The 20,007-nt window shown below is 44.7% G+C and overlaps 1 protein-coding gene across 1 annotated transcript in view; it reads left to right on the top strand.

Annotated features, from left to right (window-relative positions):
- Window positions 1-20,007, top strand: part of cux1a (cut-like homeobox 1a) — a 252,591-nt gene that overhangs the window by 197,339 nt on the left and 35,245 nt on the right. Inside the window, 5 exon segments of the mRNA XM_080780448.1 lie at window positions 498-546; window positions 1,822-1,927; window positions 10,875-11,251; window positions 12,177-12,311; window positions 13,021-13,393. Coding sequence (XP_080636574.1) covers window positions 498-546; window positions 1,822-1,927; window positions 10,875-11,251; window positions 12,177-12,311; window positions 13,021-13,393 — 1,040 coding nt within the window.

Genomic DNA, 20,007 nt, shown 5'->3' with positions numbered 1-20,007 from the left:
TGGGAGTGTTTAGACGGGACATGAGTGAATGAAGCTGATTGAATCCTGTTCAGAATGCCAGCCAAAGAGCTGTCTGGTGGCATCCGTGTAGCTATAGGCCTGTTTTCTGACTCCAAATTTCCTTCCTATTTTTTCCTCTCTCCCTTTTAAATGAAAGTTTCTACCCCCTCGCCCCCCCGCCATCCTCTTTTTTTTTTCTTTCTTTTTTTTATATAGATAATATCGTTGAGCAATTGAATTTGCATTAAAGAGATTACTGGATGACCCTTAATAAAATGTTGCCAGTCTAAAGGATTTCATTGAATTATCAGATTTTAATGGTCCGGGCCTGTCGGGAGACGAGGGGCCCTTTGTATTGAGTTAGAATGTTTTTCTTTGGCTGGAGTTGGCGAGGACCTGAAGAGAAGCACTCCCCGTCTATTTACAGTAGCTTTAACTGAGTCTTGTGATCAACTCTTTTTTTCTCTCTCTCTCTCTTCTTTCTTCTCCCCCAACAGTATCCGCAAGTCCATGGAGTTTGCTTCGACAAACTGCTCTTCAGCCCAGGTAAGGAAGGAGGCACATACTGGCTGTGACTAGAACACAGAACGCTCTCTCCCTCCCTCCCTCTCTCTCTCCCTCCCTCCCTCTCTCTCTCCCTCCCTCCCTCTCTCTCTCTCTCCCTCCCTCCCTCTCTCTCTCTCTCTCTCTCTCTCTCTCTCTTTCTCTCTCTCCCTCCCTCCTCCCTCCCTCCCTCCCTCCCTCTCTCTCTCTCTCTCTCTCTCTCTCTCTCTCTCTCTCTCTCTCTCTCTCTCTCTCTCTCTCTCTCTTTCTCTCTCTCTCTCTCCCTCCCTCCCTCCCTCCCTCCCTCCCTCTCTCTCTCTCTCTCTCTCTCTCCATTGCTCTCTCTCTCTCTATCACTCCCTCCCTCCCTCTCTCTCTCGCTCTCTCTCTCTCTCTGTCTCGGCCTTTAATTCTCAGTAACCGTGCCATAGCATAGCGTTGACGGCGTTGTGTGAGGACTACTATAACATCTACCGCTGTTGTTGGCAATTGTACCGTTACTGGTTTGTGCTGATGCCTTGCTACTCTCCTGTTGATCAGCATCAAGCAGGGTGATTGTATAGAGAGTACGTATGTCATTTATTGAACCATTTATTGACAGTGGCCCGGGTTTCCCAAAAGGTCGATTTTAGATCATGCGTATGCGTAGAATATAGTACGCAACTACGCACATGCCGGCTAACGCCGCACGTAGCAGCAAACCCGTTTCCCGAAAGCCTTCGTTGGCTACGCAGTGTCTTGGTTTAGTAGTAGCAGCTGGTTTGGCGTTACCTGCGACCTAACTGGCTTCTGGAAAAACACCACTTGCGCAGGTTCCCACGAACACGGCCTTATGTCTCCTTAACACCTTTCCTCCCGTTACACAAGTTAATTGATGTAGAACAGCTTCCCACCCGTTCACCAGTTATGTTTTCATTGTTAATGTTTTTGTTAATAATTGTTTTAAAGTTTGGGATGAGTGGGATAGGTGACGCGTTCGAATCGGATGACATCACCAGAAAATGTTACAGTTGCACTGGCATGATATGATAACCTTTGAAAATATATCAAAATATGGCAAGTTAGCTAAAGTTTGCTTGTTGAGCTGTAGCCTAAACAGTAGGCTTTCATCAATATTCGTTCGAGGGTGTCTTTCTTTATTGTGAGGTGATTCTTCTGTACCCACTCTTCTCCTTTGTCCCCTGTATCTGTACCTGTCACTGCTGTGCTGTCTCTGGCGCCGTGGCGGGGTCAATAATAAAGGTATGTTTGTCTATCTGTTCCTTATTTCTCCTCCAGGACTCCAAGCCTGTGGACGTGTTGCTGCTGGAGAAGAGCCGGAGTGTGAAGTCAGAGAGGTCGGAGAGGTCGTCGCTGCGACTGAACAACAGTGATCTCAGCGCTGGTGAGTCCCTGTTTCTTATACTTTAGCTTTTGAAAAATAGCAGATCTACAAGCTCGTAGCGCGGCACCGAGTGCCGCGCTACGAGCTTGTAGGTCTGCTATTTTTTTTTAAAACATGAAAATGTAGTGCAAATCTTTGATTATAATTATATTCTTTCAGAGCAAAAGTTTTTAACTAAAATCTTTGCTTCTGGGGGGGTCCCCTGGAACAACATTTTGACTGAGGGACTGCCATTGGATTTTATTTTTAATTTTCGTGTTTTCATGTCCTATGAAAGCAATCATCAATTCAAATTGGCATATTGGTTGTTCAGTTTGACCCACCAGTTTTGGCGATATGGCTTATTGAGTAATGTCTTGCCGAAAACGGTGAGTTGAGAAAACAGTCTTGAAAGGTTCACTTCTGTGGTCTCTAACATTACACCTAGTTACATGTTTAAGCATTTATTTCATATTTGCATGTCGATTTCAGCTCTGACACTTATTTCAGACATGCTCTAGTATGTGAAGAGTCTGCCTGTGCTATTAACTCATTTTGAAAAGTTTTTCTCCTCTGGTGAAAAGCTGGAATTTGTGCGATGGCAGGCTCTCAGTCAAATCTGGTCACATATTTTCAGTTGGGGGTCGGCAGCCAATTACATACTAATCTTGGGGGTCCTTGACATGAAATAGTTTGAGAATGGCTGACATAGAAACATGGGTTTTTCAGAAAACTGTCAGGATTTAGAAGGCATTTGTAGAATCGTCCTCAGGTCTAAGGTTAACCCAGCTTTCCGCGTCTTGTGATTGACCCCATAGCGAACAACATATTGAAGATAAAAGTCATTGCAGAAAAGTGACGACGTCCAAAAGTGATTGGCCGGAATGACATGATTTGATTGGCTGAGCATGGAATGTGATGTGTGATTTTTATTCTATGGAACCCTTATAACTCTGAGTGAGTACAATTTACAAATGGAACCAAGTTGGATTCCATTTGTATACTCTCTCTGAGTTACAGACCCTATAGCCCTAACAGACCCTTCCCTTAGCCATAGCAGTGTATAACCACTACACTGCACAATCTTGTCAATTTAAACCTGCAATCTTTAACTTACACTCTCAGAGTTAAAAGACACCATGCCGATCTCTGAAAGTATAGAGGGACGAGAGCGTACAGCCGTACACAGGGAACTGCAGGCCATGCATACAACACAACAGATAGGAGTGTTGTCAGGCGCACGGCTGCCATTCATCTCTGCTGATTGTGCCGACCACAGCAGACAGCATCATCACACAGGTCGTGTCGTGGCATGCAGAGTTATTCCAGCCACCCACATGCCACCCAACCCCCCAAACCCCCCCCCCCAACTGTCTCTCCCTGCCTTATAGCTGCCCACGGAACCACACAGAAATCTCTCTGTTCAGCCTTGTTAGGCAAAAGAAACGATCGCTTTATATATAAGCCACACAATAAGGAACGTCGCTGTAAAATAAACACCACATTGGGCAAATAAACTCAAATAACCGTTAGCGCTTTCTTTGCCAAAAGGTACGAGAAGTCGCTGTCAAGATGATATCAAAGCTGGGGGAGCTCTGGCAAGGGGAAGGCTGAGGGGGAAATAAAGTATTTTATTTTATTGTTCTATTCCTCCATCTGCAACGTGCCTCATGGGGGATCCAGACGGGAAGTCTGGCTGGCAGACACAGGAAACGCTGCCAGCTAATCTCAGACAGCAGAAGAAGAACGGTTGAACTCGCAGAGGAGAAGACAATTACAGTATCTCTTGTTCAGGGACAGTTGGGGAGAGAGAGAGAGAGAGAGAGAGAGAGAGAGAGAGAGAGAGCTCTCTTAAATATAGTCTCAGCTGAAAGGAATACATGTCGTCTCTGTCGGGTGGAAAACCTCATATGTCAGAAACTGTTACTTTTCAGGATTCAAATTCCAAAGCAGCAGATCCACAAGCTCTGATCTGCTACGTGTGATGCCTGGCTGTGTTAGGCTGTAGTGTAGTACGATCAAGTATAGGGCGTTAATTTACGGTGGGAAAAAAAAGAAAAACACAAAGTTTAAAAAGAAAATATGGGAGATAAGAGGTTTGTTTCTGCCTCGGCGGCACCGATGTGCCGTTTCCGATCTGTACGGCCGACAGTTTTAAAGAAGAAGGAAGACGGTTAGGAAACAGGAATGGAGCTTTGGCCCGGAATACGTGGCGTAATGGAGCTCATGGCGGCCACGCTTCAGTGACAGCCCTTAACCCATTTTGGGCAGGAACCCCTTTTGGTGTTAGCATTATGTTATGCTTTAGCTATTGAAAAATAGCAGATCTACAAGATTGTTAGGTCTGCTATTTTTGACATAGAACGACTGACATAGAAACATAGCTTTTTCAGAAAACTCAGGATGTCAGGATGTAGATTAGAAGACTCTTTTAGAATCTGATCTCAGGTCAGAATGGGTTATAAGTGTGGAGTGGCTGAGCATGAGCCGCGCTTGGCTTTTCCCACCTTTTGTTCCGTTTGATCTGCCACTTCCACATGTCTCACTGAATGGAGAGCATCTGCAGAGGGTTCTACTGTACGTACGTGTGTTGTAATAGCTCGTTTTATCTCCGTTCATCTGACATACTGTAGACGGCTCCGTTTATCTGACACCTTTCCAGAGAGAAACACTACTACTACAGTACTGGCATTCCATCCACTGTGTCTGTGCCTACTACTGTATACTGCCTGGTTGTAGCACTGTGTCTGTGCCTGCTACTGTATACTGCCTGGTTGTAGCACTGTGTCTGTGCCTGCTACTGTATACTGCCTGGTTGTAGCACTGTGTCTGTGCCTGCTACTGTATACTGCCTGGTTGTAGCACTGTGTCTGTGCCTGCTACTGTATACTGCCTGGTTGTAGCACTGTGTCTGTGCCTACTACTGTATACTGCCTGGTTGTAGCACTGTGTCTGTGCCTGCTACTGTATACTGCCTGGTTGTAGCAAACGTCTTAACCAGTTTTGACCCGGGGACGATTCTACAAAATGTCTTCTAAAGGCTCATACATAGTCTGGATTTAACCACCGAACTAGAACATGACGTCACTGAGGTGACCACCGAACTACAACATGACGTCACAGAGCCGCGGTGAAGAGCAAACCACCGCCAACGCTCCAGCCCTTCTCTCTGTTTTTACTCACCACCGCTCAGCGTTATTTCAGCTCCGGTGGTCAGCTCACCACCGAAAATCCAGACTATGAATAGGCCTTAAGTCCTAAAAGTATTCTGAAAAACCTATGTTTCTATGTCAGGACCCCCAGAATTATCTGTATTTGGCCACTGACCCCCATCTGAAAATATGTAGTTCTCCAGGGACCCCACCCAGAAGCAAAGATTTGAGTTAAGAATTCAAAGATTTGCGCCACACATTAAAATTTTCCAAAAATAGCTAAAGTATAACATAATGCTTAAAACACCAAAAGGGGTTCCCGCCCAAAATGGGTTAACCACATTAGACTTCTTAAACCCATGGTGTCCCAAAACAATAGAGCACCGAAGTCCTGACGTAACTGGCTCATCCCGACGATTCCCCTGGTTCGCGGAAGTAATTTCTCTATGGAGAATAACATGGGGTGATCTTAATATCGTCTACTATAAGCGTTGTGGTCCAAAAATAAACAAGCTGTCTCTGCGTTATTGTTAGGGAGGTGTCTCTGTATCGTTTGCAACAGTCAGTCACTCATATATGATACAGTCTACTAAATATAACTAATTCAGCAGCAGTAACATTAGCGTTTTCTCTCAGTCAGTTGATTCTTCATATCCATATGAGTGAAGCGGCCGGGGTGACATGTTTATTTTTCAAACACAGTTGTTATATGAGGCGATCTAAAATCGCCTCAATGGGGATTTCAATGCAACTAAACAAATACATGAACCTGGGGACTGACGCCCTCTACTGAAAGTGACGTCAGACTTCGGTGCTCTATATACCCCAAAACAATATTATCTGTTCTGCAGGCCGTCGGGATCGGGAGTCGAACCCGCGGCACACTGCCAGACTGGATTACCAGCCAAGGTGCCTGGACCGCTGAGCCACGGCCCAGGCCCATACTTGGCTCTTTTGAGCGAATACATTTGCTGGGGGACTCTGGTCAATGAACCATAATATATAAGCCATGCAGGGCTTAAGTGGTTTTCAGGCCAAGAGAGCTGAGACGACCTTAAGAAACGCGTTTAAGTCAAGTCAAGTTTATTCATATTGCACATTTCACACGACAAGCGAGGACTAGCTGTGCTTGTATTTAAGGATACCCGGAGTGCATATGGCTTGCATGAAGTCAGTAATTTGCCCTTACTGTAACTGCGTGTGTATTCCCTGAAATTTTCATAATGCAATGTGCAGCAGCATCACTGTATACACCAGTGTTGTTTTTGGCAGCAAATTTCTATTTTAGTTTTAGTCATAGTCTCTTGAATAGGTTTCGTTTAGTTTTGGTCACCCGGAATGTTTTACTGTTAGTCTAGTTTTAATCGACTAAATATCAGGTGATTTAGTCGACTAACATGTGTTTTGGCCTTGATGCCGTCGTAATGGCTGATATCTGGAGACTGGCGTCGTCATCAATATCCAGGTCCACATGCAGGGAGCCACCCCGCTATTATAGTTATGCTAGAACAGTGGTATTCAATCCTTTACACATCAAACTCCATTATTTATTCAGCATTTGAGCCACTGGCCACCATTTGATGACATTTAGCCTCTTAAGGCTCATACATAGTCTGGATTTTCGGTGGTTAGGTGACCTCCGAACTACAACATGACGTCACGAGCCGCGGTGAAGAGCAAACCACCGCCACCGCTCCAGCCCTTCTCTCTGTTTTTACTCACCACCGCTCAACGTTATTTCAGCTCCGGTGGTCAGCTCACCACCGGAGCGGTGGTCACCTCACCCCCGAAAAGCCAGACTATGAATAGGCCTTCAGACCTACGATTAAAGAATATTTTGGTGTCGTTGGATAGAATCTTGTCCACAGTTCCATGCTGTGTTGTTGTTGGTGGTACCATAGGAGAGATAACATGATGTTGGTACCATAGGAGAGATAACAGGTTGATGTTGGTACCATTAGGAGAGATAACATGATGTTGGTATTGGGTTTTGGGCCTCTATGTGGCCCTCACATCTAGAGTTCAGCCCTCCCTCAGCCCTATGGTGCCCACCATGGCACACGATATATTTGGTTACCAACTCTCCATCATTTAGCTGGGGACCACCGACCACTGGTGGTCTCCGGACCACTGGTTGAGAGCCACTGTACTAGAGTTTTGGGCCTCTATGTGGCCCTCACGTCTAGAGTTAGACCCTCACCCCTATGGCGCCCACCATGGCACACGATATTTTCAGATGGACGTCCGTGGAGGAACGCATAATCAGTTTGGGTGTGCTTGAGAAGAGATGTACAGATGTAGCAGGCTTCGATCGTTGAAGGATCGTTGAGAAGAGATGTACAGATGTAGCAGGCTTCGATCGGTCGCTGCCATGCGACGTTGAAACGTTGGCAACACGTGTGTTATGAGACAGAGACTGAGATACTGCACGAGAAGGAGATGTTTATTGCATTGCACAATTTCAATTAAGAAAACAAATAAAAGTGCAGTGGTGGAAAAAGTACCGACATGTTTTAAGTGTAGAAATGTTTCAAGTAAAAGTATCAATACTGCAATGTAGATATACTGTATACATAAGTATTGGTATCAAAATGTACTTAAAGTACTCATTGTGCAGAATGTCTCATTTCAAGTTTTCAAATGTATAAAAAAATGGAAAATCTTGTGAGCTTGTAGATCTGCTATTTTAAAATGGCCAAACTGTATACAGGGCTGAAGAGGTTCAAAATCTACAAAGTAATAAACTTACATATCTAACGCTTTCAAATAATCGTAGTGGAGCAAAAGTACTGAAAATTGGAAACACAGTAAAATAAATACCCTGAAAACTTTACCTAAGTAATAGTACTTGAGTAAATGTATGTACTCAGTTACTTTACACCAACTAAGACTAAAGACTAGTCTAGACTAAGGTTTTTCAGAAGACAAAATAGGACTAAGACTAAATGGTGTGTTATTCAAAAGACTAAGACGTATAGACTAAATCAAAATATTCCGAAAAAATGAACACCGCTGGTGAGGTCAAACACAGCATGTTAATGAAGCCCCCGTTTCCAGTGGACTGAGGCCATGCTGATCTTTATACTGTACCACTCCGTGCACTTGACCGCGTTGCAAATGTCATCCTAATTGGCTCCGGGTCGGCCCCTCTGTCTGCCGTGTGCCCCCTACCACCACACACACACACACACACGCACACGCACGCACACACACACACACACACACGCACACACACGCATGCACACACGCACGTGACGTATGCACACACACACAAGCATTTATTGTTGTTGTCGGGCAGAAACCTATTGTGTGTCCACGTTTTAACTTTGTGTGTTTTTGAACGCCCTACTTCAATGGTAGGCCACTCAGTCTTATATATCTCTCCAGGACTGCAGCAAAAAAATACCTTTAATTAAACCTTCAAGTTAGAGTCTAAATTGACTTTAAAAAAAGGCCAAATTAGAAGAAAATCTCAATTTAATTTAACATACGACTGTTTTCACCCCCATGCCAGCTGCTCTCCCTGCACTGTCAGTCTCAACAAGGAGTTTCCGTATATTTTGATAAGTATAATAAAGAGATAGTTTCTCTATTTGGACATAATAGCCTTATACTGTATGTGAGACTGTCAGTCTGATATTGTATACAATAACAAATATTCTACCTACCAATGATGTCACTGCTGTAAGCAGGTTTCTGAACTGTCCACAGCCCTCCTCTGAGACACTAAGCGAGTAGACAGACATGGTACCATCATGCCATCTTAGAGTGAACATTATAGTGACGTGGACTATTTGAAAATGTACGTGAACATTTATGTACATATGTTTACGTGGAGCACATTGGATTGCCATGTTGTTCAAATGTTCTTTACAAATAAAGGTGCCTTGCCGATGTAGAATAGAATAAACATTTACACATGCACTCAAAAGGTTTATCTGAAATGTCGTATAACGCACAGCACATCTTTCTACCTTGAAGCTTGTTAATGAATATTTTTCATATAACTTTTTTTGCTTGATCTCTTTGATTAGGTCAGCTTATGCATTTTTTGGTATTTGGCTCACCCCCGCCCCCCACCCCCCTGCAGTTAGAACTCCAAGGTCTTTGCATAATTAAACTTACAGAAGTGGAGGAACACAAAAATAAATGAATAAAAGACACCATTTCTGAGTGCACTTCTCAAACGCACAGAGACGTGGCTCGGTGTGTGTATAGAGAGAGAGAAGCTCTCTGTTGGGTTGTCTAAAAATAGGAGAGGTTTTAATGCTGGTGGCTTGAAGGGGCCTTTGGATCGAGAGAGAGGGGGGGGGGGGGGGAGAGAGAGAGAGAGCAAGGGAGAGGGAGGGAGGGAGAGAGAGAGAGAGAGAGCAAGGGAGAGGGAGGGAGGGAGAGAGAGAGAGAATAGAATGGTTTGGGCATCGCATACAGAGTAGATGAATGAATTCCCTCCCAGACATGAGACTTCATCATGGCTCAGTGTCCCTTGCAGCCAGGGGCCGCACACGCACACACACACACACACACACACACACACACTCCCTCGGTCCGACGCTGAATAAATAATGCCCAATAACCCTCTAGACTTCGTCATCATATTATTGCTTTCTGTGTGCAATAGAACAAAGGAAAACTCTCACGTAAAGACATCTTACAGTAGTATTCTGAATCAGCTTACACAGATATTACTGTATTCTGAATCAGTTTACACAGATATTACTGTATTCTGAATCAGCTTACACAGATATTAGACGCATGACAGCAAGGAATGAACCCCACAAATTATCTTTAATTCTAGATCAGCGATCTACCCGCGGTTTGACCCACATTTTGCCACATTTGATGTGATCCTTGTAAATTCAACTCAGAGACTCTCGGAGTTCCAGAACCGCAAGGGTCCATTTGGTTCCTATAACTATCAATCATTTATCTGGGGTCCTCCTGGAACCACATCAAGGACTCTAATAGCTCACGCAGAACCTCAACCACAACGTTACTGTAGCCAGTGTGAGATTGCATGAACTCTGCAGCTCTGTAGCCTACTGAAGCACTCCAACACAGATCCAATGTATTACCCACCTAATGCCACGGAGGTTCCATGTTTAACGCAAACCCAAAGTGTGTACAGTACGTTGTTTAAGTGACAGGTGCATTGTTTTCATATCAGAAATATATGAATTTTGGCTAAAAGCTTGTGTTTAATCCACGAGGGTTCTTGTTTACTTGGCTTGACTAGCACGGCAGCTTGGTTACAACCGGAACGGTCTTCCTCTTGAGAGCCACTTGTAATGATTAGTCAACACTAGTTTTATTTTTATTCTTTTCTAATGTTTTGTTGTTGTGGCTTTCGCCTTTATTTTATATTTTTTATGGAGGGACAGACAGTAGGCTGACAGGGAGAGAGATGGGGGGGAAGACATGCAGTAAAGGCCGTCAGGATTGGGAGTCGAACCCGTGGCACACTGCCAGACTGGATTACCAGCCAAGGTGCCTGAACCACTGAGCCATTAGTTTTATTTCTAAGTCAACTTACAGGACGTACAGTAGATAGACAAGTATACGTGACACCAGAGCTCATAATGGGGCTTTGCTCCTTGGACATTTTGACGAGTGCCTGGCTGTAATGCAGCGTAATGTTGTGTCAGGATTCTTAGGAAGTAAATTCCTGTCCCAGCGGTCCCAGCTCTCTCTATACACAAATGCCTTTGGCGACACGCTCACTGGCGTACCGGTTATGTGCACCCCTGACTAATAGTAATTCTCTGCGTCGAGCCGCTTGACATTTGACCTCTGTGCGTTGTTGTTTGACCTCGCAGGGACGTCGTCCAGGGAGAAGGTCAAGGAGTCCCAGCGCCTGTCCGCCACCCTCATGAACGCCAACCTGCAGGGCTCCCCTCCCCCGACGTCTCAGCTGCTGCTGCGCACGGGCGCCACCACGACGGCCACCAAGGCCTCGTCCTCCTCCTCCTCCTCCGAGGACACTCCCGTCACCATCGCCTCCGCCGCCGCCACCATCGCCAACGGCACGCACCACTTCTCCGCCTCGGCGGGGGTGGGCATCGTGGGTGGCCAGGACTTCTTCAGCCCGTCCTCCATGGTGTCGGCGGCGGCGAGCGCCGCCTTTCCCCTGGCGGGCAAGCTGGCGCTCAACTCCCTGCTGCACCGGCAGCTGGTGCAGACCTTCTACTCCAAGGTATATATAACAGCTGGTGCAGACCTTCTACTCCAAGGTATATATAACAGCTGGTGCAGACCTTCTACTCCAAGGTATATATAACAGCTGGTGCAGACCTTCTACTCCAAGGTATATATAACAGCTGGTGCAGACCTTCTACTCCAAGGTATATTATAGGGTGTAACCATAATAGTAACTGCTTCGGAAAATAATTTCAAGAATCGAAGTATATCAATAATATGTAAACGGCAACATATCGTTTGACTTTGTATCGTATCGTTTTGCCATGCAAAAGAAAAAGACGGGTTTCATGAATTTTCCATTCAATATCGCTACACTTGGTTTATTTATAAAGGTATTTATTCTCTGTGTTCAAATACAATTTATTCAAATAAAAATAACGTTTTTGCTACTCACCAAAACAAAGGCGGGTTGTGTCATTAGAAAGCCTACTTTCCTTAGTGGATGCACTCTGAGCGCCTAACCACACGTATAAACGGTACTTTTTGGCCAGAAAGGAAAAATATTCTCTATGAGGCAACTGTCTGGGCAATATCAGTAGAGGGCGCAGCGGAGTAACTAAAAGTATATATTTTTTCGGTGGAAAAAAAATCCCCTTTTGGCCAAAAAGTACCGTTTATAAATGTGTTATGTATAAACGCTCGTAGTGCGTCCACTAAGGAAAGTAGGCTTTCTAATGACACAACCCGTCTTTGTATTGGTGAGTAGGTCAAACGTTCGTGAGATTTCCACTAAAGACGAGAGGCTGAATCGTAGAAGCAGATAGTTACTCTATCGATTTAAAAAATAATCGGGTACCGTACCGCCATGAATGAACCAATATGGTCCATGTATCCATCGCATGGTCAACCACGTTGATACGTATCGTATCCCTGTTAAAATGTATGCTTAGTTCCACTCCTCCTCCTCCTCCTCCTCCAAGGCGCTGCAGGACTCCGTGTCGTCGTCAGGGGGGACCCCGGCCCTGCTCTTCTCCCCAGCCCACTACCCCATGGCCAACTCGCTGTCCCACCACACCTCCCATCAGTCCCTGCAGTCCCAGAGCCAGCAGCAGGCGGTAGGGCCCTCACCATTACACATTTAAGCATTGTGTATTTGTATTTTATTTAGCTATTGAAAAATAGAAGATACGAGCTTGTAGATCTGCTATTTTTGAAAAATTGTGAAAAATGTTTTTAACTCAAAACTTTGCTTCTGGTTGCTGATCATTTTTGGGGTCCTTGACATGAAATATTGATTACCACATGACGTTTTTCAGAAATTTGTAATGATTTAGAAGATTTTTTATTTCGTTTCGACGTCAGGCCTAAATGGGTTAAAGTATTGTTGCACAAATAATTGTAATTGGAATATTATGCATAGAAATTACATTTCTGTTTTGCCTTTTAGGCTTCGTAATGAAAATAGTTCACAGGGCAGATATGACATTGACAAATTGATAACAAAAATATTCCAAGAAATTAGTGGCATTTTTATACATTTTATACTTAAAAAAAAGCAGATCAGCTGTTTGCGCTTTTTTATGTATGCCTATGAACATCTTTAACCCATTTAGGACTACGGCCGATTCTAAAAACGTTCGGAATACTTCGAAAATGTTATTTTGCCTTTACTGTACATATAGCAACAAGAACCCCCAAAAGGGGTTCCCGTCCTGAATGGGTGGAAACGATTATGACAAAAACTATTGCGATCATATCAATGAATTGCATTTAGACGATTATTATAATATGGTAATAATAATACTAATTGTGCCAACCCTTCAGCAGGCGGCGGCTGCGTCGTCCCCCGACGTCAACGGGCTGGCGCCGTCGCCCGGCCAGTCGGAGCCGGGCGGCGGCGGCGGCGGCTCCTCGGGCATGGACACGCCTCGGGCGTCGGACGGCTCGGAGGACATGGACACCTCGGAGATCGCCCGGCAGGTGAAGGAGCAGCTGATCAAGCACAACATCGGCCAGCGCATCTTCGGCCACTACGTGCTGGGCCTGTCGCAGGGCTCGGTCAGCGAGATCCTGGCGCGGCCCAAGCCCTGGAGCAAGCTGACCATCCGTGGGAAGGAGCCCTTCCACAAGATGAGGCAGTTCCTGTCGGACGAGCAGAACATCCTGGCGCTGCGCAGCATCCAGGGGCGGCAGAGAGGTGAGCGAGCGCCGCCGCCGCGGCAGACACGAGGCGTATTATTATGTTTATTATATATGGTTTACACCCAGTGGTTCTCAAAGTGGGGTCCGGGGACCCCCATGGGAGTTCCTGAGGGTCCCCATAGCTATATGATAGTTTGGAACCAAATGGACCCTTATGGGTTTGTAACTCTGAGAGTGTACATTTGTACCCTCTCAGAGTTAAATTAACATTTATTTTACAAATATAAATTGGGGGCCCCGGAGATAGAAATGCCATTCATTGGGGGTCCGTAGTCTAATGCATGTCAAGGGTCCTCGGAATTAAGCGGGTTGAGAATCACTGCTAGAGCCGTAAAAGTCTTCTCTTATGGGGGTCCCTGGCATATCTCTTTAAATGGGGGTCCGCGGGGCGCGGGCTAATTGGTGTCAATTTGAGGGTCCTTGACATGAACAAGTTTGGGAACCGCTGGCTTACACCTCATCTACACGGGCAAGGAGCCTTCATATCAAGGTCCATTTGAGCCTCGGACCACCATTCGATGAAATTTAGCCTCTCTGACCCAAAGCTTGAAACATGGCGCGAAGTGACAGCTTGTAGATCTGCTATTATTGCTGCTTTTGAATCCTGAAAAGTAACCGTTTTGGACATATGAGGTTTCCACCCGACAGAGACGACACATCTTATTATATAAAATTAAATATATCCTAGCTCTCCTTTTCTTTCTCCCTTTCGCCCGCTCTATTAAACGCCCGTAGTGGAGTTGGCACCGACATTCACCCACGAGTTTTAATAGAAAACTTTACCTATCTAAACAAAAAGTCGCATATAGCGGTGGGTTATTGCGATTATTCAGCTTCAGTGCATTCAAATAGGGTAGTTCCAATTTGACATAATTATGTATAATTACGGTTTCTCTGAGGAGCAGGTCCATATTTTAATTTACAGTCTCAACGCGGGCTCTGCTAAAAAATGATGGGACTGCGAGAATCCCTACGGTATATCTGTTGGGTTTCCAGCCAAAAAAGACGGTCTTTCTTTCCTATATATTGACCTCCTTTTGACGCACATTCCATTCCGTGTCATTATCACTCCGCGTCTGCTGCTCGTACGCATCGACCCAGGAATCATTTCAATGTCAAACGGACAAAAGGAAGCAAGCTTTTAGCAGCTTTTAGTCGAGCGGAATTAGGCCTTAGCTAAACCACACCCCAAAAGCAACTGTCCAATGCCAGTCCAAAATAGTTTAGCAACCATTGCTAAGGATGGCAAGCTTTCGTCACCTCATAGCTCTGTCAGTGTTATTTTGCATGGCTTTGTTGTTGAACACAGCTTAACGTCGGGAAAGTTACACGACTGAGCCACCCAGGTAATGGCGATAAAACTAATCGCTGTGGTCTTACCGTGCATTACATGCGTAAGTTGATTGAGTTGGATACTATTTCTCCCTCTAACATCTCCTCATGTCCAGTGCATGCATAGCCTAATGCAGGCCTTGGTGGACTAGATTTAGAAGACATTTCGAAGGTGTAGTTGCTACTGAATTGATTATTTGGAGAAATCACACCATTTAACCTGCATCTCAATGGGTGAGGAAAGCTTGCCATGTCTCTTCGCTTAGTAACCATTGCTAACGTGCCTATTGGACAAGGACGGGTTGAGGAGGGACTTAGCGAAAGGATAATTGGCACCTGTGTGCGTGTGCGTGTGTGTGTGTGTGTGTGTGTGTGTGTGTGTGTGTGTGTGTGCGTGTGTGTGTGTGTGTGTGTGTGTGTGTTTGTGTGTGTGCGCGTGGCTGGCTCCCTGCCGGCTGCTATTGATTGTCAGCGCTGAGTGGGTTGTTGAGTTAGCGCACGGGAAGTGAAGCTGATCCCATCAGGAGGCCAATCTCTCATCATCGGTGTCAGCAGGCTCTTCGGCCCCCTCCAGTGGGCGGGGGGGGAGTAACGGAGTACTTGTACCCATGTCGGCTGCTGTACTTAAATGCATGTGGTTCTCAAACTTAATTTAAGTCAAGGACCCCCACATTGATATGTATTGGGCTGCGGGCCCACCCATCTGAAAAGGTTTTGTGTCATGCTGGTCCCCCTGAATAGAACATTTATGTTAATTTTATGTTATTATGAATATTATTAGTATTATTAGTATTATATTATTTGCAAAAAATAGCAGATGTGCAAGCTTGCCGAGACCTTGCTGGGGACCCCCTGTAATGCTGTAATGTGAGACACACTTTTACTTTACTTGAGTGTTTTGATCATTTCTACTGCATTTGTACTCCAGTTCAGACGAATAACAGTCTTAAGTCCATTATTTATTCTCTAAAAAGTTTCAATTGTTTTTGGAGTACTTTTACTTGGGTATTGTAAGTATATATTTACATATTTCATGCCAATACTTTTGCACTTTAACTCAGTATTGTTATATTGTGATATTGTGGTAATCTGCCCTTCAACGAGGACAGTGTTTGTGTTTGTTACCGAACTATTATGATGTTACTTCTGCGCTGGAAGTTTGTGTTGTGTTGCGTCTGGCTTCAGAAGTCGTGTTCAGCGGGCGTTGCAGGTTCATTGATAGTTTATGCACAGCGTGTCTCCTCTCCATCCCCACTGTGGAAACGACGTACTGCACTGAGCAATCTGTGGCCCTCATTTGCATAGAGCAATGATTCTCAATCTTTTACTTTTTTTCCCCTACAGATTACCACAATAACAAAAACTGATACACAACTCACACACAAGAGAGACAAACTAACAGACATACTGTACATATCATCATCCTACACATTATAGCCGTAGCCACCGATCATAAAACATTTATAGATGCCAGGACTCTGTCCTTTGGGTATCGTCACATGCATCCCGACTTTACAAAACCCTCTGTAATATTTCAGCGTAGCGTAGTCTTCTCCAATATATCGTCTCTGTCTGGTGGAAACCTCATATGTTGAAAACTGTTGCTTTTCAGGATTAAAACAATAAATAAACTAAAATTGCAGATCTACACGTGCCGCGTTCCGAGCTTGTGGATCTGCTATACTCTCGATGTTTTTGTGTGTGACGCTGTAGTATGATCGAGTAGGTCGTTAATTCACCCAAAAAACCCACAAAAAAGATACATTTGGAGATGAGAGATTTCTGCCGGGACAGCAGCGATCTTCATCAACAGGACCCGTTTGAGTCAATGTACACTGTAAAATCTTACTGTAACTATGGGAACCGTCCGTGAGTGTACAAATGGAACAAAATTTACCATTTGGTTCCAGTTGTACAAGATGAGGATTACTGATGACCTGTCTGCAGTATACAGTACAGCATATGACATACATTGGCATATAATGATATACATTATGCTTTCATGTATGGATTACTGACCTGTTTTTCATCTCCTCAATACATTATACTAGGCTATATAACCGAGTCTTCTGCTAAGGCCTAGTAGTAGTTATATGGTTGAGGGCGAGGCTGGGCTGGGCTAAATGTGCCTTGAAGAACGGGGTTTGTGGATATAAGTGAGACCTGCTCTTGAACTCGCACTCATGCTTGCAACTCTGATTGAACCCATTCTGGACGGCAACATACCCCTTTTGGTGTTTTAAGCATTATGTTATACTTTAGCTATTGAAAAATAGAAGATTTACAAGCTCATTGTAGATCTGCTATTTCTTTTTTAATCGTGAAAATGTGGCGCTAATCTTTGAATATATATTCTTTAACGTATTTAACTCAAATATTTGCGTCTGGGGTGGTCCCTGGAACAACATATTTTCAGATGGGGGTCCGTGGCCCAATAGAGATAATTCTGGGGGTCCTTGACATGAAAAAAGTTGAGCACCACTGACATAGAAACATGGCTTTTTTCAGAAAACTATCAGGATTTAGAAGCAATTTTTTTGAGAATCGGCCCTGGTTTAAATGGGTTAAACCTTGACCCTCTTGTATCTGGTGTAACGTCACTTCCGTTGCGTCACGCCACTGTCCGTTGTGGTGGCAACAGCTACATCCCTGTGAAATTAAGCTTGACAGGTGGTAAGCTACAAATTAATGTTACATCAAAGAACAATAGTAGTGACTGACAACACAACATTATTTGTGGTAAATGATGGTGACGAAGAGTGCTCAAGTCGGAAGTCCTGTCGGACCTCTCCACTATGTACTGTAACCACACAGCCCTGACCCGAAAAAACATTCAATCTTGGTTAATAATCAAGCTGATGATCTTGGTTATAAAAATCTAGGTTATAGGATGATTATAATCTGGTTTATAGGATGATCATAATCTTGGTTGTAGGATTATAATATTTTCCTTAACCTGCCATGTTGAGGACCAAACAGGTGTTGCAAACAAAAATAATTCAGACAAATGGAAACACCTGTGTTGGTCCTCAACATGGCAGGTGTACATGTAGGTCTACATTTGCTACCCATGACCCATGACTACACTCCAATACTGTTCCCCACCATGTTACGTACAGTAGACTCAGCACTCTGCACAGCCAGGGATAATCAGAAAAGTTCCCCACTCTAGGGCAGAACAAAAAAAAGATTGCAGCTTGTTCTCTTCTATGTTAAAGTGGAGGTTCTGAGCCAAAGAATGTACACTTGTGTCTACTGTTGCTTGTTTGGAAGCACTTCAAAGCAGCCTGGTCTGGCAGGCGGCCTCGAATCTGTCTGCAGAGCGAGCTGGAGTTTAAAAGAGTTGTGTTAACCCATTTTGGGCGGGAACCCCTTTTGGTGTTAGCATTATGTTATGCTTTAGCTATTGAAAAATAGCAGATCCAAAAGCTCATATTTTTGAAAAATCGTGACAATGTGGTGCAAATTTTTGAATATATATTTCAGAGCGAACATTTTTAACTAAAATATATATACTACATATTTTCAGATGGGGGTCCGTGGCCCAATAGAGATAATTCTGGGGGTCCTTGATATGAAAAAGGTTGAGCACCACTGACATGGAATTTGGAATCATGGGGTTTTCAGATTTTTTTTAGGATTTTATTTTTTAATCGAACCTCAGTCCAAAACGGGTTAAAGCAGCGGCACAGCTTGCACACATTAGCGTTCGATATGTCGGAGTTGCGCTCCAATCGCTGCTGCTCTTTGTACCCCCAAACCGCAGCTCATGCTTCGGCTCTCCTAAATCCCCCATCAATGTCTGTCTGGGTGAGTAAAGGGAGTTTGATAGGTGGACGGGAACGATCGGAAATGGGAATTGGCTCTCGATTGCTCTCGGGAGGGCAGCCCGGCGCCCGCGGCGGCGCGGAGCCGTGTGAAGTACGTCAGGATTTTGCTGTTTGACATGTACGATTACAACCTGCTGGGTGCTCCTCCAGCCAAAATAAAGAAGTGTGCGTGTGCGTGCGCGTGTGTGTGCGTGTGTGTGTGTGTGTGTGTGCGTGCGTGCGTGTGCGTGTGTGCGTGTGTATATACAGTATGTACACTTTATGTTGTGGTTTTCTCTGGGGGCCTTTCACTTAGGAATACCTCCTTAAGATTTATCTGGCCCATCTGGTCTGCCGTGCGTCGCGAGGAACGACCGGCGCGCTTGATTTACAGACGCAGGAGTTTCACTCCGTCTCGACGTAGGTTTTCCATTACGAGGTGGTGATTTATCGTGACGACGGAGATCTGTACCCGGAGATATAGCCACGGCCCGGGTTTCTGAAACGGAAGCCCCGGAATAGTATCGACATGTGTTCTGCAGGCACATATGTTCCTGTGATCTAGTATTGACTTTGTGAACAAGGCTCTTGAGTGCCGGAGACAAGCGGGCCAAGACTCCCCTGATGAGGACAGTCCTTGAGCTATATATTCAGTCTGACATCTATAGGGGGGGGGGGGGGGGGTGACAGGCTTTTTTGGACAGCAGTAAAAATAACTGCAGGTTTGCGTTGTGAGGACGACATTGTCGTAGGTCATTCTCTGGCAGCATTGCAGTGAAGTGGAAAATTGTATATAAAGCTCGAAGATTTAAGTTCAGAATGTCGATCATAAACTCGTTTCTGAGCAGCTCCGGGTTATGTCCACAGACTCCACAAACACATACAGATAGAGGAAAGTAAATCATATTCACTTTCTTGTGCTTGTTTTTCTTCGAAGGCGTAGGCGTACTTTGTTAGTTAGTTTTGTCATTGTTCTCACTCGACACTTGTGACTGTGGAAGGAAACAGTTGAGGTGTTGACATTGCAGCTCATTATTTTTTTTGTTTTGGATGTTCCACGAGCACTTGGCTAGTTTGCAGCTACAGTAGCAGCACCAGATGCTTTTAAATGTAAAACATTAACATATGGTAAATCTTCAGTCTGTAGTTGAAGAGAGAAACTCCACTCCACAGTGTGCCCCAGTGAAGAAAAGCAACCTCAAGCTTAACATGTCAGGCTAACCGACACGTCAGTGTAGAGCTGTCGTCATTAAAGTGGCACAGTATGCCATCTTTGTGACATTAGCACGAGACAACAACAAACAATAGAGAAGCAAGACACGCCATCTTCCACTTTACTTCCCGTATCCGTGCGATGTAGGACGGTGGCCGTCTCCTTAGGAGACCAGAAGTAGCTGGTTGGTCTATTCACTCCAATGGGAGAAGTGAACACAGATTATGAGGGAGAAGGAAGGAACATCTGCACACA

This window comes from Protomyctophum bolini (assembly GCF_963924005.1).
Source record: "Protomyctophum bolini genome assembly, chromosome: 13".
Taxonomy (NCBI): Eukaryota; Metazoa; Chordata; class Actinopteri; order Myctophiformes; family Myctophidae; genus Protomyctophum; species Protomyctophum bolini.
The sequence above is the reverse complement of the archived record's forward strand: the minus strand, read 5'-3'. Positions and strand labels throughout refer to the sequence as shown.